The sequence below is a fragment of the Physcomitrium patens genome, chromosome 25 (genome assembly GCF_059467195.1).
Source record: "Physcomitrium patens ecotype Gransden chromosome 25, ASM5946719v1, whole genome shotgun sequence".
In the NCBI taxonomy this organism is placed as follows: domain Eukaryota; kingdom Viridiplantae; phylum Streptophyta; class Bryopsida; order Funariales; family Funariaceae; genus Physcomitrium; species Physcomitrium patens.
The window spans coordinates 14988068-15010283 of NC_143434.1; the positions used below are offsets into that span (position 1 = coordinate 14988068).

General features: G+C 34.0%; 2 protein-coding genes across 5 annotated transcripts; one reads left to right on the forward strand and one right to left on the reverse strand.

Moving 5' to 3' along the window:
- Positions 1-1329: 1329 nt before the first annotated feature.
- Positions 1330-4718, reverse strand: LOC112277416 (uncharacterized). Of its 4 annotated transcripts, none has more exons than XR_016501070.1 (5): positions 4188-4718; positions 3569-3812; positions 3216-3284; positions 2064-2948; positions 1330-1815 (listed from the first exon to the last, which is right to left on the reverse strand). XR_016501070.1 is itself a non-coding variant. In XM_024509668.3 (5 exons), the coding sequence occupies exons 1-5, from the start codon at positions 4446-4448 to the stop codon at positions 2241-2243; spliced, it is 1203 nt and encodes a 400-aa protein (XP_024365436.1). In that variant the 5' UTR covers positions 4449-4662; the 3' UTR covers positions 1847-2240. The 4 variants fall into 4 exon arrangements, 2 of the variants coding, with proteins under 2 accessions (XP_024365436.1, XP_024365435.1); XR_016501069.1 differs by lacking the exon at positions 1330-1815 and adding an exon at positions 1847-1914; XM_024509668.3 differs by lacking the exon at positions 1330-1815 and having other exon boundaries at positions 1847-2948; positions 4188-4325; positions 4405-4662.
- A 192-nt stretch (positions 4719-4910) lies between these two features.
- On the forward strand, positions 4911-5513 carry LOC112277418 (large ribosomal subunit protein uL15x). The gene has a single exon (XM_024509669.3). It carries the CDS (start codon positions 4962-4964, stop codon positions 5400-5402), a length of 441 nt encoding a protein of 146 aa, XP_024365437.1. The 5' UTR covers positions 4911-4961; the 3' UTR covers positions 5403-5513.
- Positions 5514-22216: the final 16703 nt, after the last annotated feature.

Below are 22216 nucleotides of genomic sequence, written 5' to 3' on the forward strand. Positions count from 1 at the left end.
TCAATAGTTCTGTGATATAGTTGGAGTCTAAAGATCCAATCTACATCTCAAGAACTTCCTTAAAGTTTCTTGAAGATGTTATCTATCTAATACATTTTTACCTACTTCTACTTATTTCTATTTATTTAAATAATATAGACATTTGTTACAAAGGCATCTCTTTAATTGTAGCTAAAATAAAGAACATTTTTTTTTTAAAAAAATCCCATTATTTTCATAAAAATATAAATATAAGAAGTTTAGTAATTAATTAAAAATAAAAATTATAAGCATGTAATATTCTAAGAGGATATGTGTTATTTATATATAAAAAAAAATGAAGATCATATTATAATAAAATAATAAAAATTGAAAAATAAAACACATTGATAATATATCAATCAATCAAGTGTGTGACTTGCAATTTTTTTTGAAATCAATCCATTCCACTATTAATAAAAAGAATTCAAAAAAAATAATATAATTTAATAAATAAACAAAATTATCTTTATTATATTATTTTTGCTAAAAAATAATTATTAAAATAAATATTAAATTATTTTAAATTAAAAATAAATATATAATATTAAATATCAAATATTAATATAATTATTAATCTAGAAATAATCAAATATTATTACCAAAAATATATTTTATGTATTATAATTATTTTTAACTTATATTTTAAATATTTTTCGAATTACAGTATATGATTGCTGAAATTTAATACTTCAATCATAAAGAACCAACAATAAATCATGTATTAAAAATTTATAAGTAAGAGCATAAAGAAATCACAAAAAAATACAATATGATAAATTAGTAGTTATATCAATGTATAAGAGGACTTGTTAGTCATATAAAGACAAGACTTAAAAATAATTGAAATAAATAATAATGACCTTATTATTATTTTTTATATATAATGATAGTAATTTTTTTTAGCTTTTATACCCACTTCTTACATATTTTGTTTTCAAAAAGAATGTATGTATATATATATATATATATATATATATATGTATTTTATAATTTTAAAAAATAAATATAAATCTAGGAGAATATCCATATTTTATATTATTTTTTTTAATCCAAAAATAAGTTATATTACTTGAATTATTTTTAATTGAATTAACTTTACAAAATATCTAAGAATGAGTCTTTAAATTAATATAGATTTTTTCAAAATATGCAACTTTTAATCTTCAAACAAAAATTATGAATTCGACCACCATTTCCCATCTTCTCATTGCTATCCTTCATATTTTCTATTGGCAAAAAAAAAAAAAGGTTATATTGACATCATTGAATCAAGAGATGGATATATATATATGCATTCATCCATCTATATATCCATCCCAATTGTAGTGCTTTTATTACACATTGATGATTAATTATAACATAATATTTCCAAAACAAAACAAGAGTTTCCTATGCAAATATATTGCTAATATATGTATGTAAAGACACATATGTCCATACTAGCTTTTTTTAAAGTAAAAATGGTATAAAACTTGCCCAAGATATAAATATAAGTAGGGCACAAATCGCAACTCTATAACAGATAACAACTAGCATCTTCAAGAGGATGTTGATTTTGTCAGCATTAATATTATTGGTTTTTATTTCAAAGGCATTACAAAGCATGACAAAATCTCACATACAACTTATTTCTACAAGAGAATAAATTCTTTCTAAATGCAGTTTTAAATTATTTAATACAAATCCCTCTAAGAAGTGACTAAAATCCAGGAGGCAAAGGAAGAAATTGAATCATCGTACCTGAATGTTAATGTGATGTTCGACCCCTGAAAAATTCAACAAGTCCAACAAAGTCTCCAATTCCATATTCGGCATTACACAAAAGTAACGGAAAAATGGCTCAGAACCTCCATTAAATTGCTTCTCAGCATCTAACCATCCTTGATGGAGAATCTACACACGAGGATGGTTGCAGTTTCACCGCCACACATAGATCCATACATGGAAATGAAGAGGAAATAAGAGATGATGTCAACAGCACCAACTCCCATCAATAGATAGAAGGTCTATAATTCTGTCAAAACCCAGAGGCCAAGTTGTACCTGATCCAACTCAGCTGACTAACAATGCAACGCTTCCCTCATAGTTCGATCCGTCCAGATACGTCCATAGCGACTTGCAAGAAATCCAGCATCATGAATTTGACCTTGTATAGCTTGTGCAGTGATTACCATATGTCCAATAGTCTACCTCGTGCACTAAAAGTTGCGATCTGAGGCTTACAATGTGGATCCTGACCGCTGCAACTGAATGCACTTATAAACCAACAGAAGGATTGCTCCGTGTGGTAAAGACACAGTCTTGAGAGCTCCACCTCCTAGCCAAAGTGCTAAAGAAAGTATAATGGCTACAGTATGATAAGCCCTTCCAAAGATTCTCGTGGACACTATAAGAACCACCATGAGAGCAAGCCCTTTCTCTCCTCCCATTAGGCACGCAACGCCAGAAGCGAGTTTGTAACCTACTGCAAAATCTTTCCATAGGACCAAGAAACCTAGAAGCAGTCCTAGGGCAATTTGAGCGCCCAAAGCATGCCACATAGCAGAAACAACCCACAGGAACAGTAAAAACTCCTTGCCCATACTCTGCCACTCAACTTGCGAATCTTGGTTCTTGATTTCCTCTTCCTGGGATGTGCCACGACTGGGATATCTAAATGGTTTTTTCTTCTTGGTGCCAAAAGCGCTACTGCTAGGATAAGTGTAATAGTAACTCTCCATGTTGGAGTGCTCGTTTTCGTACGAGTTCATGGAATAACCCCATTCTGCATTCCCATACGATCCTCTTCTGTATTGAGATCTGTTATGATTTGTCCGCGTCCAGATGTCTCTCTCTCTTCTTTGGTATACTTGTTTTCTTCGCGAAATGTTAACTTGCTCTTGCAGAGTGCTATCATACAGTTTCCTGCTTGCCTCATCAGATAAAACCTGAAGACATTTGGAAATTAAGTCACATTGCAATAGGAACAACATTCCAAAAGTTACTTGCTACTGCCAGCCCTGTAGTAAACACACCTCTCACGTTACAGACGATTACCTTTCACCCACACATATAGATAAAAATTACAGCTAAGATTTATCTAACAAGACATCTGAGAGAGGCATAGAAGGAACCACTTCACGTAAAATGTCAAACTACAATGCATTGGAAAAGTATACATGCATTACAACAAGGCTTGTAAATCCCTTCATTACCTCATATGCATGACGAACGCTCATAAACTTCTCGTTGGCATCCGCATCTTTGTTCACGTCTGGATGAAACTGCACATAAAAGCATGTCAGTGCTGATATCCTTGAGTATGTTATTTGAAACGCATAAGACATTTTTTTCATTTACCCTGCACAGCAACAAAAATCACATACAGTAAAGCACCTGAAATATTTGGTTCATTTATTTGTTTGAATCTTAGTGTCTGAAGCAGTGATAAAGATCACTGAGAAATGCACAAAGGAGAAGCGCTGGCAATCGTTGTACCAATGTACAAAAAATTCTGACTACTATCACTGTTAATGTGTTTGAGGCTGATAAGAAGTGATTTGTAAACCTGACGCGCGAGCTGCCTGTAGGCCAACTTAATAGCAGAGGCTGTGGCTTGGCGGCGCAGGCCTAACACCTTGTAATGGTCCACCACTACTTGCCTCCCTCTATCATCTTCTCTTCTTGCATCACATCTAACTCTAAGTTTATGAAAGTACCATCTTCTAGATATATTAGATGGTCTTCTCGGTCCCTGAACTTGGATACTTGCCCAGCTCTTGATGTCAATTGAATCACTAAGACTTCCGAACCTGCAAGAACAAAGTGTCGTAAGGGACAATAAATTACTAGCACAGCCGGTAATTGGTCCCTTCCGAATCCATGAAATTGGCGATAATTACTTCTGGATTACGCATGTCTTTGACACGACAATTAAAGTATTCCCAAGATCAGCATGCAAGGAAATCAATTTCGAAGGAGTGACAGACGATGCCCATCCGTTGTGGTTAGACGAATAATTGACATATCGAAAACGTTGTGGAGTTGCAATTTATCCGCACTGAGACAAGACGGAACCACCCTAACCCCAATTCAAGAGGCTTTCTGAAGCGTTTACATTAACTTTAGATGTTTACGGTCGCTTCAAACGATAGGATTCGATATAATCAGTAAGAAGAAAACGGTACCTCAGCTCACGTCGAGCTTTACAGCACCCACATTCGGAATGCCTTCCTGAAATTCCACCTCCGATTCCCTTCCTCAACAAGCTCAAAACTCCATTAACTTTTCCTGACGAGCTCAATCCCCGAATTCGAAGTAACAGCCTACAGCTCTCGATAGTTACATTCTCAATCGAATACACGCAATTTAATCGAATTTTTGACGAAATCTTCAAAAAGTCACCTGAAATCGGTGTTAAACACATGTGCCCTTCGACTCTTTTCCATCCAGAAAGCCCTCTTGAAACTCTAGCCTCGCTCTTCCACAAGGTCGACGTTTGAGACGAATTGGTATACGAATTGTACATGGAGAGATCTGCGGACGCCGACCAATAAGGTATGGCCTCCATGGCCCGCGCTTGCCACCCCTCAACTTCGAATGCACCTGACCACCATCGCCATAGCCATGGCTATACCAAAGCAGAATGCAAGCACACAAACAGGATGCTGAAGAATCACGGTTACGGATTCTGCACGCGGTAGCCTATAACCGTCATTTACACTCTGTGAGCTCATTCACCGAATGTATTGCATAGATTTTTCATTTATATGGATAGATTTCATCTTCGAGGCGAGGTTGCGAAGATATCAGGATTCAGCGAGAGCGATTTCTACCCTCAGAAGTAGGTTTAGGGTTTTGAGATCACGAAGGTTGGAACTCTGCTCTGACCCGGACTCTTTGCCCAGTTCTCTTGTAAGAGCTTTGAAAGCTCTCTGGGACATCTGTAGAGACGTAGCACCATGACGACCCGGCTGAAGAAGAACAGGAAGAAAAGGGGTCATGTTAGTGCCGGCCATGGGCGTGTGGGCAAGCACCGCAAGCACCCTGGAGGTCGTGGTAACGCAGGAGGTATGCACCACCACAGGATCTTGTTCGATAAGTACCATCCTGGGTACTTCGGTAAGGTGGGTATGCGGTATTTCCACAAAACGATGAACAAGTTCCACTGTCCCATCGTGAACACCGACAAGTTGTGGTCATTGGTGCCTGAAGCCATCAAGGAGAAGGCCGACGGAGAGAAGAGCGCGCCTCTTTTGGATGTCACTCAGCACGGATTCTTCAAGGTGCTCGGAAAGGGTGACTTGCCTGCGCAACCCATGGTTGTGAAGGCCAAATTCTTCTCGAAGCTCGCGGAGAAGAAGATCAAGGAGGCTGGGGGTGCAGTCATATTGACTGCTTAGGGTTTTCAGATTATACCTTCGTTGAGGGGAGTGTTATTGCAGCACTGTTTTGGTGCTTACCTGTGTTCTCTAAAAATGCAAGTTCTATCGAGAGGGACCCTTTCGTTCTCATTTCGCTCCTCTTTACAGATTCACGTGAACATGATTACGGATTTCTTCCTTTTTTGTCTTGTCCCGATATCCCAAAGCTTCGTGCCATTAAATTATTCTGTGCTTTGCAGTAGTTTATTACTGCAGGCTAGATGTGTTTGTGCGTTTCTGTTTAACTGTAACTGGCTTTTGTGCAGATCTCCATCCCTGCAACATTTAGGGTTTTCACAGAAAGACTTAATTTTGCTGAAATTCTTGTAGATATGTATATTTTTCAGTGATGCCGCCAGATCACGTTACATAGAATCTGTCACATATCAATGTTATATGAGGTGGGTGTATCGTATTTTCCCAATCATAGTTCTTAACCTAATACCAGCAGTTTGTTCATAATTTTTAGAATTAACAGCCGTCATCTGTTTCAACGATGAGCCTTTTGAAACATCTGAATTGCGATCAATCGTATGTGGACGTTGGGTAATTGAGTTGTGCAAGAGGTATGTGAACCGATGACAAATTTACGTCAAGATGATCTGATGATTATGCTTCGGTTTGGGTGTGACGTTGTGTTGAAACATTGTGACCCCTCCTGTGGCCCTCTCAAATCGTGGTTCCAGCAGTGGTTTGGAACAAGCCAACAGCAACCAAGTAAAATATTGTGCTAGGTGATTAACTCACTTCCCGTTGCATTGCAATGGACAACACAATTCTTCTGTGATGTTACTTCCTTTGTGACCTAGTCAGCACTGGACTCAGTGAAAAGAATTACTACAATTGTGTGTTGTATAATTCGTTTGGGTTACTTTGGTCGGTGGAGGATTGCACTGTTGAAGAAACCGAGTGCTTTCTGGAAGGCCATAATTAGATCATTGGATCCTTTGTCCCTTCGCCCAGTTCTAGGGCGAATGTATTTCGTGCTTCTGCCTGTCACAAGTACCGCAGGATTAACTAGCATGTGAGAATATCGATACGCACCTTTGTCCGTGCTCTACCCCAGTGCCTTCCTTCCTCTGCATGTAAGCACTTGGAATGTTTCCGGATTTTTTGCCGTGTAGTGTGGCAGTAACTGTCGAACCTCTGCCGCAACTCCACTGAGATATGATGGGAGTCTGTCCAATCGCTGTCCAAGTTTTGGGAGTGGTAGCCGACACGGCCTGTGATCAACGTCTCGTTATCCAATATTCATGACGTTAGGCTCAGAATATTTCTCGTTCGGATTGTGTTCCGCTTCTAATCATTTTGCATCTCTTGAGAGTCTGTCGGGAATCTAAACATTACAATTTGGATATGGCAATGGAACGTCATCTTCAAAACGAGCCTGTATTCCAATACAAATGATGTCATGTCTCTAGAGGAGTGTGGTTGTTTCCGGTCAGAAGTTTTAGACCATCGTAAACCTGTAACTCTAGAGTTTTTTCATATATGGTGTAGACCGAAGCGAGAGCTGCAGATATCACGGAAAGAATTGAAATGAGCTAAAGTTCGTGTATGTTAATCTATCTCGCTCCTTGAACCATTAGAAGACCAGGGTAAGCTTACAAAGTACTCTTGCGACAGAACTACTTGCAACTGAAGATGGCCTACTAATTCTATGAGTTTTACTTGACGCTGTAAATTCAACTCACCAGGTAGCCGCAACATTACAACGTGTGGTTAATGGACCCAACTGCCACTGTAACTCCATCAAACTACAAAACCTGGTTCTCAGGATCAGGGCAGAGAGATAGCGATCCCAATGCGAACACAGGCTCTCCGTCCCACATCCCAAACAATGGATCTACTCCACCTGGGGATAGAAGACCGAACACCCACACAGCCAAGTGCAGATGTCGATGCGGAAGCACCCACAACCAAACACATTCTTGAATAACTCAAAAGTCTCTCGGCGATTCTTTCCACATCCAGTGTCATCCAACCGTGTCAGCACGTGTTGCGTCTGGCGTAGTGTGTAGCCAGGCGCCCAAAGTCATGGGCAGCATCGCCGCATCGATACGCGGGGGCTCCGACCATCGACACAACTGCATGTGGATCTGTGCCAAAACACTTCGAGTCTTTCTTTCTGTCTGTCTGTCTGTATGTCTGTTTCTCTCTGTCTCGATCTCTCTTATCTCTCCATTATCTGTTTTATATGATGAAAGGGATTGTGCATAACATGAGAGTTTGTGTGATGCAGCGGCACAGCTTTCGGAACTTAACTGCTGCATGCATCGTTCCTTGTTACACACAAAAACAACAACAAACAAGTGCTTGCTGTCTCTCCGTCTCTATTGTCTGTGCATCTTACACTGAATTCTTGTAGATTTGGGTTTTGTAGATACAATTTTGTTGGTCACTTTTTTGATGGATGACTTCAGTAAATCAAATCTGCATGGAAGGGCATCAGACAAGGGCAATTGGTGAGTGGAGAGTTTTTTTTTTTTGTACAGAAATGAGAGATGAATGTTTTATGAGCATTGTGAAATCCGCCAAAAGATGCAACTTGTTGATAATGAGGAAGAATGAAAGTAGAATGTGTTTTGTAGAATGTATTTATGGAGGCACATATTTGCCTCTAGTTTCATATCAACGTTAATAATAGGATTAAAAAAAAATCAGTAGAACCAAATTTGTTTATATCTCAAAAATATCATCTGTACATTCAATCATTTTTATTTTTTTATACTTTTTTTTACTTCTTATCTTTATTGGCTTTGTTAAGAAAGTTGCAATATAACATCTTATTATGGACATATATTTATTATAATTGTTATTTAGGTGATATGAATAAATAGAAGTAAAAGTAAATTAATTTCATAATATCTTTTAAAGAAGCTTCATAAAAGCTTTATAAATGTTGTTTTGACTTTACATGTGTTTATAGTTGATTGATAGGTTAAAAACTTGGTCAACAAGTTTACGACATGCCACACATGTTAATAGCTTCCGGAACAAACAAACTATATAGCGCTCATATGAAAGACTTGTTTTGCGAGTTAAGATACGTGTTGTGCAAAGTCAACATGTTTTGGAGATTCTATAGAACATTGTTACATAACTCCTAGGTAAATAGTATATATAGAGGCAAAAGAAAAGCCTTCTTCACTCTTGTCAACTCTTTTCTTGTTTTTAGTCTAGTTTCAAGAGTCTATAGTTTTTTGTCATTTGATAATAGCTATTTCAGCTTCTTTTTAATATACATACTTCTTTATTTCTATTTTGTCATACTTCTTTCAAAAAATCTCATTTATTTATTTACTTTCATTGAGTTTTTATCTTTAACAAATTAATAAGAATAAATTACAATATTAAAGCTTTGTCTTTTCTTGAGTAAGAGTGGATTATTCTTTTTTCTTTTAAGATATAAGCATATTAGAAGTTAGGGATTACCTTCTTCTAAATTGATATTATTTTGAGTATTTTCTTTGTTTTCAAGTTCTTTTTTTTTACTTGTCTTAAGTAATATTAGACATTTTTTTTTTTTTTTTTTTTTTTTAGTATTATTATAGTAGAGCTTATTGAAATAAAGAGTGCAATGGCATAAATGTAAGAAAAATTGAAGAAATTTATACTTATAATGCATTAATTCAATTTACCACCATAAAGAAAAATAAGAATGATAAAAAGTAGAAATGTAGAGATGATTAGAGCTACTTCAACATCGGCACCAAATTATGTTCCTTTTCTTATAGTGAAATATCATTTAAGCACTAAAGAACAAAGAATTATCTTATTTAAGAAGTTTGATGGTACAAAATTAAAGTTTTGAGAATTCATCAACCAAATATAAATAGCAATTGAACTTCAACTCCAAAGCTATTCAATTCTAAGATTACGAGTCAAGTTTATTACAACACTATTTTTTAGTTTTACATTATGATGATTTTTATCTTTTTTTGAATTATGTGATTCAATATTAAATAGTTTAAAAGTTTTCTTGGCAAAGTTTTGATCTATATATGCAAAATATAATGCAGTTCATGTTGCAACAAAAAAGTTTCATATTTTGCAATAAAAAAATTAATTTGTAACATTGTATACTTTATAATTTTGATAACTTGTGATTGATATCAAGTACAATGATGTTGCACTCATTAATCAATTTTTTTATGGATTATAATATGAGATAAAAAAATCGATGATCAATTTATTTAATCTTCAAACATTGAGTCAAACAATTGATTTTGCTATAAAATGTGACAATTGACTTTTTGAATTTTAGTCCAAGAATTATATAAATAGGCCTCAATATTATTACAATTCAATGGAAATATCAATGTCTTCTCAATACATATCTTTGAAAGTAGAGGATATACAAATTGATGTGGTATATTTTAAACTTCTTATTGAGATTAAAAAAGTACAATCTTTAGTTAGATTTTATTCCTTACAGTCTTAAATTTTTTGAAAGTATAACTAAGAGTATAGTTAATTAATTAAAAAGTCATAAGTGTAGTATATTTAAAGCTATATTTGTAAGTGCAAGAGCTTTCTTACATGCTACAAAAAAATAATCACCTTAAACATTTAATTTTTTTATTGTCATTTACGCTATACTTGTTTCTAATAGCGATATCGAAGTAGAAAGAATTTTCTTCAAGAAAGTATTTGGCTCCTAGCTATCACTAATTACTTAATCAAGCTTTAAAATAAGGAAAGCTCTAATTTTATATATAAAATTTCTCTTTTTGGAGCAATTACAACAAATACATAAGCCTCAAGTAACCAACAACACCCAAAATATGACAAAATCTTCTAAATCCTTGTATATCCTTATGTAGAAATTTTTCCAAACTTCAATACGTCATAACTTCTGATCTGACCTTCCAAACTTACTCAAAATTTAAGTAAAGTACTGATGTATTTTTATCAACTTTTACAACAAATGTCAACCGCAAATTCATTGCGGATCTTGAGATATCTTGAAAATCCTAACAATAGGTTCAAACCTTAGTTTTTATACACCCATGTGCAATGTTTTTTATATCTCACAAACTAAAAATTTAAATGCCACAAAATTTATATGTATAATTTTTTTACACAATTATCTACCTATTCCAAAAAAATTGAGTCAAAAATTCTTCCAGAAACTCAAGATATGGCTCCAACCATTACTATGAACAAAATCACTTACTTACTACCTTTGATTTAGATGCGTTGACTTCAACCCTCTATAGCCTCTTTATCCAAACTCCAAATTCATCAAAAAATATATGAAAAGTATAGTCAAAAAAGTTTTCTTTCCAATCTTAGTCGCCGATCTTTCATTGTTCTTTGTAAACGTATGTTAAGCCCCAAAGAGAGAAAGTAGGTATGAAATTAATACCTTAACTTTGAGCACTAGTAACTACTTTATTAAAACTCCAAATCACACAAAATTTGCATCCAATTCATATTCAAAAACCTAAACTTGATGATCCTAGCCTCCAAAACTCGAATGATTTCAACAAAAAAAACCCTAATTCTTAATAGAGCCTCATGCAACCTCATTGAAGCCCATTGGGCATGGCTTTCAACCAATAGGAATGAATATCTCCATTCCTTGCCTTCATTTAAGCATGCCTTCCTTTCATCCCTCTCAATAAGCCTTGTACTTATTTAGATTTGTTTCTTAAGGCTCTAATTTCCTCTCAAAGCTTTATACTAAACATTTAGGTTTTATATTTTTCTTTAATGCCAAAATCAAAACAAGTAAAAAAAACAAAATTAAGTTTCTTATAACAACTCCTTTTAATTTATTCTACTAATCACTCCAACACACATCTAAATTTATTAACATATAATATATTTTAATTAATTTTTACATATTGTAAGTATTTACAGTATGACAGTAAAAAGACTTCAAATGGTATTCTTAGCTAATATTAAGATTTTTAAGATGTATTTGAGAAGAATAATATAGATATTTTTTTAGAATATTATTTCTATGACTATTCAATTCACCTTCAAAAAAAACTCAACTATTGTTTGGATCAAACTATACTTTATTACAAAATAAGTTGGTTGAATTCAAAAAATATATTAAAGAGAATCAAATCAAAAACTTCATATGTCATTTCAAATCTCTATCAAAACCTTTAATTTTATTTTTGAAGAAAAAAGATGAATTATTGTAGATGTATGTTATTTATCAAAGACTCAACAAGATCACTATTAAAAACATGTATCCACTGTCATAGTAAAGAGACTTTGCCTCAAGAAAGCATTAGACTTCTAATTATCATTAATTATTTAATTAAGTCTCAAGATAAGAAATCATCAAGTTTATATATATAAATGTCCTTATAGAGGCAATTACATTAATACATAAGTCCTAAGTACCAAAGAACATCCAAAATGTGATAAAAAAAAATTTTAAAACCTTTTTATCTTTAAGGAAATTTTTTCTAGAAGTTCAATGGCTCATATCTCTGAAGCAAATTATCTAATTATTTATTTAAAGTATTAATATATCTTTAAAAACTTTCTCAATAAATTTCAACTAAAAATTCATTTTAAATCTTAAGATATCACTAAAATCCTAACAATAGCTTCAAATCCTTGTTTACATATACATACATGCAATTTTCTTTATATCTCACAAACTAAGAATTCGAATATAATAAAAATTGGTATATAACTTTTGAACCTAATAATTCACATTTTTAGAAATTTTGAACAAAAAATTCATCCAAAAATTCAAGATATGGCTCTAATCATTACTTTCAACAAAATGATTTACTTATTGCTTTTGATTTACATATGATTTCTTCAAATTTCTATAGCTCCTTCATACAAACTCCAAATATAACAATTCTTTTATAAAAGATGTAGCTCTTAAAATTTCCCTTGCAATTGCACCTCTCAATTTCTAAAAGTTGCTTTACAATTCTTCATATCTTTAAAAGAAAAATAATACATCTTAAAAAAACATCCTAACTTCAAATGGCTATAACTTCTTTATCCTAAACCTAAACTTTACAATCCTAACTTTTGATTCTTAAAATCTTTTTTTCAACTTATCGAAATCCTTTTTATGATTGTAAATAGTCTACTAAAAGCCTATTCGGCATGACCTTTGATCAATAGAAATGAAGACCTTCACCCTTGCCTTCATCCATCTATACCTTACTTTCAACTTTCCAAATAAGCTTCTTGGTAGTTTGGATCTTCATCTTTGAGCTTCAAATTTTCCTTAAAATTTTATATTAAATATCTAAATCTTATGTAATTTAAAAATTATAATAAAAATAGATAAACATCAAAATAAATTTTCTTATATCAACTCTCTTTAAATTAACTTACTAATTACTTTAATACACATGAAGATTTATAAATATATTATATATTTTAATTAATTTTTACATACCATAAGCAATTATAGTATGATACTACTAATTTTGATATTTTGACTTTTTTATTAGTTGAATCATGCTAAAATCTATATGAAAATACATCTACAGAGGTCATACAATCTAGTATACATTAAACAAAGAGATGAATGAAAGATTGTGTTTTAAACTTGGTACAAATATTTTGAATATAATGTCATGTCTTTTGGACTTACAAATGCACCAAAAACTTTTCAACATCTAATGAATGATGTCTTTTGAGGTTTTTTTGAACAATTTTGTTGTCTATTATCTAAAAAAAAAATTAATCTATTCTAAGGGCACAAAAGAATATAAACTTTATCTTTGTCATATGTTACAAAAACTAAAAGATGAAAGATTTTATACTAAGATATATATATATATATATATATATATATATATATATATATATATAATTCAAATCAACTTCTTAAAATATAACATTTCAAATGATGGACTTATGATTGATCTTAAAAAAATTCAAACTATTATAGATTGAAATATTTAAAAAATGATAAAAAAAATATGCAATGCTTTTTGAGATTTTCCAACTGCTAATGAATCTTTGTCAAAGTCTTTTCTCAAGTTGTAGCTCTACTTATATACTTGACTTGTAAAGACAAACTTCAATAGAATTAAGAAGAAAAAGTAGTATTTGAAGCTTTGAAGATAGTCTTTGTTTTTGTACCAATCTTGTATTGCATCAACTTTTCTAAGCCATTTTTTATTGTATTAGATGCTTCAAACTTTACTTTAAATGTGATAATATCAAAAATAGAAATAGGTGATAAACTTCACCTAATAGCTATTCATTCTAGAAATGTTTTAGCAACCGAGATGAATTATGAGATTTAAAACATCTATTAACTTTGCTAGATGAAATTTTGACTTTAGATGTGTTTGTAGGTTAGAAACTTGGCCAAAAAGCTAACTATGTATTGGTAGCTTGTAGAATAAGTTATCTCTATATAGTAGCTTATAGAACAAGCCAACTATGTGGTACATACATAGATAATTTGCCTTGCAAGATAGAACATGTGGCTAACAAAGTCAACACATGTTGGAGGTCGTATAGGACATCAAAATATAGCTCTTAATTAGATAGTATATATGGAGGCAAGAGTGAAGCCTTCTTCACTCTTGTCAATACCTTTCTAGTCTTAATCTTCTTTCAAGACTTTCTAGTCTTCTTGTTTTTGGCAAAGCCATTCTAATTAATATTACATCACTTTAAGAATGAATTTTTAGTTCTCTTGAATGATAGTTGAGTGTATTAAGGATTCTCTTTCTTCGAGATTCATGTCCTTGATAATTTGATAAGAGTGCTAATATATTGTTTCTATCTTGTTTTAAAAGTGAGTAGATTATCCCACTTCTATTGTTGTTTTTTGAAGGTTATGGACTACCCACCTTTAAACAAAAAATCTTGTTTTCAAATATTGATCTTTTCCTTAAAGAGAGTGGATTATCTCTCTTTATAGGATTTATTTTTAGAGGTTGTGAATTATTCTCTTCTAATTTAACTTTTAAATTCGTTTGAGTTGTCTATGGAAGGAAAGATTATGGATGCTACTCTCAACGAAAGTGAGAATAGATTTGCAACTACAGCAGATCTTCATGAGCTTCTCAACACTCTAAGAGTAGAAATCTCATATATTTCCAATATGAATCATGGAAGTACTATGCCTACGCCTATAGAAGAAGTTCAGAGTCTGCGTCAAGAAGTTGTATAGTTAAAAGAAGCAAATAGATCAACGTTACAACCAAATCCAAAGAGTTTTACTTCTACAAGTATGATAGGGACAAGGATTAGTATGCTTGAGAAGTCTAATGGAAGAAGATCAAAATTTTGAGGATTTTTGCAACAAGTCAAGCTCTATCTAAGATTGCATCCTTTCCAATATCTTCATGGATTTATCCAAGTCGGATTCGTAATTACTTACAGTATGTAAAAATTAGTGAAAACATGTAATATGTTTATAAGTCTTAATGTGAGTTAGAATAGTTAGTATGTTAATTTAAAATGAATTGAAATAAGAAAAATTATTTGGAAGTTAATCTAGTTTGATCATAGAGTTTATATTATATAGGATTTAGATAGTTAGTATAAAGATTAAGGGAAGGGAGGAGTTAAAAGATGAAAATATAACTAAAAGGAGGCTTATTGGGAAGGATGAAAGTAAGGCATGGTTGGATGAAGGCAAGGGGTGAAGAACTTCATCCCTATTGGTCGAATACCATGCCCAATGGGCTTTGAGGAGGCTGCCCGAGGCCATATTAGGAATTAGGGTTCTTCTTTCGAGGCCATTCGAGCTTTTGAGGCTAGGGTCAGAAGGTTTAGGGTTTTGGGTATAATTTGGGTGAAGATTTTGTGTGATTTCGAGTTTTTATGGAAAAGATATGAATGTTCAAAGATAAGGTGTCAATTTCATACCTACTGTCACTTCTTTTGGGCATCACATACGAATTCGGAGAGCAACGGAAGATCGGCGACTGGATTTGGAGGGAGCATTTTCTTGGCTACACGTTTTACTTACTGTATAGTGAATTCTAAGATTGGGTGAAGGAGTTATGAGGCGTTGAAGACAGCACTTGTAATTTGAAGGCAGTAAGTATATCGTTTTGTTGCTAGTTATGGGTGAAGCCATATCTTGAGTTTCTGGACAAATTTTTGGCTCAAAATTTCTACAAGTGTGTGTAATTGGGTTAAAAAGCTTTAGATCAAAGTTTCATAGTATTTGAATAATTACTTTGTGAGATATAAAGGAAGTTGTACACGGGTGTAAAAAAGCTAGGGTTTGAAGATACAGTTAGGGTTTTCAAGATATCACAAGATCCAAGACGAATTTACGGTTGAATTTTGGTGTGATAGTTGCTAAAGATATAACAGTACTCCATGTAAAATTTGGAGTTGTTTAGACGGTTAGATCGTAAGTTATGAGCTGTTGAACTTCGGGAAAAATTCCTCATAAGGATATATAAGTTTTTTATAACACCTTATCAAGTATTTTGGTGTTCTTTGGATTTTAAGGCTTGTATATTGATGTAATTGCTCCAAAGGAGAGGAGTTTATATATATAAAATTGTTACCCTTATATTTCAAACTTGATTGAGTATTTAGTGACAGCCAGAAGCCCAGCGCTTTCTTGAGGCAAACTCTCTCTACCCCGATAGCGTGTTTGTAAGACAATTTCACAATGAAGACACGGAAGTTCATGCTTGGTCAGAAGTCGAAGGCGTGCGCCTCTACCATTGGCTTCAAGGGCCGATGAACCACTTACCTCGTGAACAACAGTTAGAGTTCATAGCAGACGTTATGCGACAGATCTTCATTTTCTTGCGTTGATACTGATTATCAATAATATTGCTTCTCAGAGACTTCGAAGTTAAAGAAGGGGGGTGATATTAAGGACATAGTTCTTAAAACCTTCTAAAGACAAGTTTCTAGAACCTTCTAGAAGTAAGTCTCTAGAACCTTCTAGAAGCTTCTTAGTTGATGGAAGTTACTTGAGAAGCTTCCTAGTTGGTGGAAGTTGCTTAAGAAGCTTCTTAGTTGGTAGAAGTTGCTTGAAAAGCTTCCTAGTTGGTGGAAGTTGCTTGAGAAGCTTTTTAGTTGGTGGAAGTTGCTTGAGAAGCTTCCTAGTTGGTAGAAGTTGCTTAAGAAGCTTCTTAGTTAGTGGAAGTTGCTTGAGAAGCTTCCTAGTTGGTGGAAGTCGCTTGAGAAGCTTCCTAGTTGGTAGAAGTTGCTTGAGAAGCTTTCTAAATAGGAGTATATATTGGAATCGAGGCTGAAGAGTTCTTCATTCTTGACAATACATCTCTTGGAGCTCTAACTCACCTCTCTGGTATTGTTCTTGTATTCATCTGATTAATTTAGTTCTTGCCAGTTCTTCTTGAACTTCTTGTTAGATCTCGAGCCTGTATTTTTGCGTCAGTGACAGGTGGAAGTAGTCTTAGACTCAAGGTGGTGCCAAAATAGATTAGAATATCTTGTTCATTAGCATGAATAAGATATTAGTGAATGCACATGAGAGCCATCAAAGAATCTTGCAAATGCAGCAAAGAAAGTTGAAGTCTTTCATCAACGACATCCATCAAAATCAAGTTAAAGAATAGAAAATCTTTGCTATAAAAGAAATAAGATCAAAGAAAAATAAAATTCTACCTTTTATATTTCATTGTAGCTTTTGTGTATTTGTGATGAGATGGAATACCATCAATCAGCAGATTCAACTCAAGAGCTTTCATTTGCAAACTTATGAGACAAGACATTGCAATTGTCACAATCTTCAAGATGGCTAAATCGAGATGAAGATCTTCAAGAACAACATGTCCTTCCTCGAATAAATGGTAAAATACAACATATTTGGTATCACAACCTTGGAAGAGACTCCCAATGTTTATTGATTTTATTAGAGGTAGGAACAACTCCTGATGGTGTTCCAAATGTTTTATTTGAAGGAAGTTACGAAGGCGTCAACAATGACCAAATAATAGGGTGGTCTTCTTGCCTTGGTATGAAATACTATAGATGGTTGAAAGGACCTATCAACTATCTTCGAAGAGAGTAAAGTTCATAGTATGTAACAAATACAATTTGCTGCATCTTAGACTTTCTCAACACATGAGGACTGCTCCTTGTGGAACTCGTCACTAAAAAGGGGGGTAATATTATAGATATATACATTTACCTCAATAGTTACTTATATGATTAAGTAGAAGTAAGTAAATAAAAAATAATTTCATAAAGTCTTCTAGAGAAGCTTCCTAGAAGCTTCATAGATGTAATTTTGACTTTAGATGTGTTTGTAGGTTAGAAACTTGGCCAAAAAACTAACCATGTATTGGTAGCTTGTGGAACAAGTTATCTCCATGTAGTAGCTTGTAGAACAAGCCAACTATGTGGCGCATACATAGATAACTTACCTTGCAAGATAAGACATGTAGCTAACAAAGTCAATACATGTTGGAGGTCCTGTAAGACATTGTCATATAGTTCTTAGTTAGATAGTATATATAGAAGGAAGAGTGAAGCCTTCTTCACTCTTGTCAACGCCTTTCTAATCTTAGTCTTGTTTCAAGTCTATCTAGTCTTCTTGTTTTTGGCAATAGCCATTCTAGTTAATATTACATCACCTTTTGAGTGACTTTTTAGTTCTCTTCAATGATAGAAGAGTGTATTGAGGATTCTCTTTCTTCAAGATTCATCTCCTTTACACTATCACAAAGAATAATCTCATTTTTAAGTTAATGATAAGATATGGTTATTTCATTGTAATATTAAAACTACTTGCTTTTATAACAAGTTAAATTACTATAGATTTCAACCATTTCTAATTTGTAAATAAGTCAATCTAGTTTCTTATTAATTACATTTATTAGAGTCTATGAAAATCCATCATATATTTGACGTGTTTCTTTTAGAACCATATAAGAGAGTGAATATTTCAAGAAGAAGACAAATACCACCATTTCTTGTAGAGGTAGATAATAATGAAGAATTCAAGGTGGAAGAAGTCTTCGACTCAAGGTGGTACTAACTTAGATTGAAATATTTTATTTATTGGCATAGATATGATATTAACAAATACGTATGGAGGCTAGTAAAAAAATCTTTAAAATTTAGAAAAGAACGTCAAAACTTTTTATCAATGACATCTATCAAAATCAAAATAAAGAATAGTAAATTTTTGCTATGAAAGAAATAAAATTTATTAAAAATTGCATTTTATCTTCTATCCTTGTTTGTAGTTATATGTAATTGAAGCATTATAGAAATAGAAAAATAATAGCTAACAGATTGAATTTAAGAGCCATTATTTGCTAACTTATTAGATGAGACATTGTAATTATTATAGCCTTCAAGATCACATAATAGGAATGAAGACCTTGAAGAGCAACATGTCTTTCCTCAAATAGATGGCAAGTTATAAAGCATTTGGTATCACAACCTAAAAAGAGAGTCTTAATGTTTGGTGATTTTATTGAAGATAGGAATGATTCCTGATGATATTACAAATATTTTGTTTGAAAGAAGTTACAAAGGTCTCAAAAATGATCAAATAACATAGTAGTATTTCCTCTTTGGAATAAGACATTATCAATGGCTGAGAGGACATATCAACTACTTTCAAAAGAAACAAAGATCAGAGTATGTGGCAAATATAATTTACTGCACAACATATTTCTTAACTTGGAAGGCAAGTTTTTTATATAGGTGCCATATAATTAGCTTATTCTACAAGCTACTAACATGTGTGGCACATGCTTAACTTGTTGACCAAGTTTCTAACTTATTCCATAGAATTTTGTTATATAACTCTTAGATAGATAGTCTATATAGAGGCAAGAGTGAAGACTTCTTCATTCTTGTCAACTCATTTATTATTTCTAGTCTACTATCAAGAGTCTATAGTTTTTTGTCTTTTGGAAATAGCCATCTGTCACGGACACAGAAATACAGGCTCGAGATCTAAAAAGAAGTTCAAGAAGAACTAGCAAGAACTAGATTAATCAGATGAATACAAGAATAATACGAGAGAAGTGAGCTAGAGCTCCAAGAGATGTGTTGTCGAGACTGAAGAACTCTTCAGCCTCGATTCCAATATATACTTCTATTTAGAAAACTTCTCAAATAACTTCCACTAACTAGGAAGCTTCTATAAGGTTCCAAAGACTTGCTTCTAGAAGGTTCTAGAAACTTGTCTCTAGAAGATTTTAAGGACTATGTCCCTAACATCACCCCCTCCTTTAGCTTCGAGGTCTCTAAGAAGCAATGTTATTCTTAATCAGTACCAACACAAGAAAATGAAGATCTATCATATAACGTCTGTTATAAACTCCAACTGTTGTTCACGAGGCAAGTGGTTCATCGGCCCTTGAAGCCAATGGTAGTGGCCCACGCCTTCAACTTTTGACCAAGCATAAACTTCTGTGTCTTCATTGTGAAATTTTCCTGCAAATATGCCTTCTGGTTGACCATCTTAAGCAGGCTCGAACTCAAATACAAACACTAGTGATCGGTTACTCAATATCCTCCATCGTCGTCATGGTGTAGGTGGTTCTTCATCTCGGGGTCGCCTTTGTGAGCTAGTCGATTGAGATAATTTGACTGGCATAGTATCTATCTCTTGGCTATCCATATCAGAAGACCAAACTATGGCTATTGAAAAAATTCTACTTTATCTTAGAGGAAATAACTACATCAACTATGAAATTTGGTGGTGCTCTCCTCGTTTCTTATATTCTAATGTGAGCAAGCTTCAGAAAGAAGCAGTCGTCAAACCGGCTTAGGTTTATGAGGATATTGTTGATGAAACTCCTGTATCTTTTGTGGCGCATTGGCGAGATTTTCAGCTGGTTCCCACGTTTGCTCATTGATGTTGTAGCTGCACTAATGAACAAGATACTCCAACTTGCCCCACCTTCGGTATGAATCCAGCATCTTTTTGACCTCGTATTCCTCAAGGTTCTCGATCTCAATACTAGGTGGTAGACATTGCACTCTTCCAGGAAAAGATAATCCTCGATAAGGCTCCAATAGAGAAAAATAAAAGACTGGATGTACCTTCATATGAGCTGGTAATTCCAGACGGTACGCCACTAGACTGATTTGCTTCGAGATGATAAATAGTTCCAATCTTTGATAGTCCAATCGTCTTGCTGATAGTTGATGCTGCATCGTAAGTGTTGTTCCAAGACTTGGTTCACTTGTTTTGTTTGGCCGTCAATTTAAGGATGAAAAGCCAAAGAAAGCTTGATATCCACCTTCAGTATCTCAAAGAGAGATCTCCACAACTTTGATACAAACTGGGTTCCTCGATCTGATACGATATCATCTGGTAGTCTATGATATCGATACACATTATCGAGAATGAGCCTTGCTGTGACTTCAGTGGACGATGTCTTCTTGCAAGGAACAAAATCCACCATCTTTGTAAGCCGATCTACCATGACAAAGATCCTATCAAATGAGTTCAATGATGGCAGGTCCATGATGGAGTCTATGGAAACTGAAGACCATGGTCGACTTAGAATCAACAATGGCTATAGAAGTCTATAAGGGCGATGCCGAGGATTCTTGGATCTTGAACAAATCTCGCAAGAGAGGATAAAATCTTTCACATCCTTCCACATTTGGAGCCACCAAAAATCTCGAGAAATAAGCTCCAAGGTCTTCTTGAATCCAAAATGTCTTGCAGCTGGAAAATTGTGGCAAGATTGAAGAACTCGAAGTCGTGCTGGTCCTTTTAGAATATACAACTGTTCCTCAAAGCATAAAAGATCTCCCTCTACCTTGAACTTATCGTCATTGGTACGCTGCTTGATATCAATGGCAACTCGATCTTCAATGGTTATGGCACGTATCTAGTTCAGGAAGTCAGCATCAATTGGCACAATAGTAGCGCAAAGCTGAAATTACTCTAGCTTCAACAACGTCATACATTATTGATCAAACGCTGCTTCTCCAGCCTTTGTTACAAGATACGATCTCCTTGATAAGGCATCGGATAGTTCTTGCTGCTTTCCAGATCGATAAGTGATAACAAAATTGAACCTAGATAGCAACATATTCCACCAAGCTTGACGCCGATTTAGAACTCGAGCCGACATGAAATACTCCAAATTCTTGTGATCCATATATACGGTCACTGGGTGTGCACCTACTTCAAAAAAGTGACCCCTTTCTTGGTAAGAATCTATTATAACAAGAAGATCCTTATCGTGGATCTCATAATTGATTTCAGCAACAAAGAACTTTTGAGAATAGAATGCAACCGGATAGAGCTTCTTGTCTTCTCCCATTTGTAAAAGTACAGCTCCCAAAGCAAAATCCAAAGCATCAATTTCTAAATAGAAGGCCTTTGTAAAGTTTGGATGTACCAAGATTGGAGCCCTAATAAATGCCGTCTTGAGGTCTTGAAATGCCTTTTCCGCTAGAGGTCCCCATTCCAGCTTATCCTTGCATGTCAATCAAATGAGAGGAGCAGCAACTTGAGAGTAATTTTTGATGAAGATTTGATAGAAGTTAGCAAAATCAAGAAAGCATTGTACATCTCTAACCGTCTTCGGAACCTCCCAGTACACGATTGCTTCCACCTTCTTGGGGTCCATCTTCAAGTATTCCGTAGTCACAACGAACTCCAAAAACTCCATCTCTATTTGGTGAAATAAATACTTTTCCAACTTGGCATATAGTTCTCGCTCGCATCGTTTCTCCAAGACCAAATGAACGTGCTTTTCATGCTCTTCCTCGTTTTTGGAGAATATCAGAATATCATCCAAGTAGATGACAACAAAATTGTCAAGGTGCTGCCAAAAAATGTCATTCATCATATGTTGAAAGACCGTTGGAGCATTAGTAAGACCAAAGAGCATGGCATTATACTCAAAACG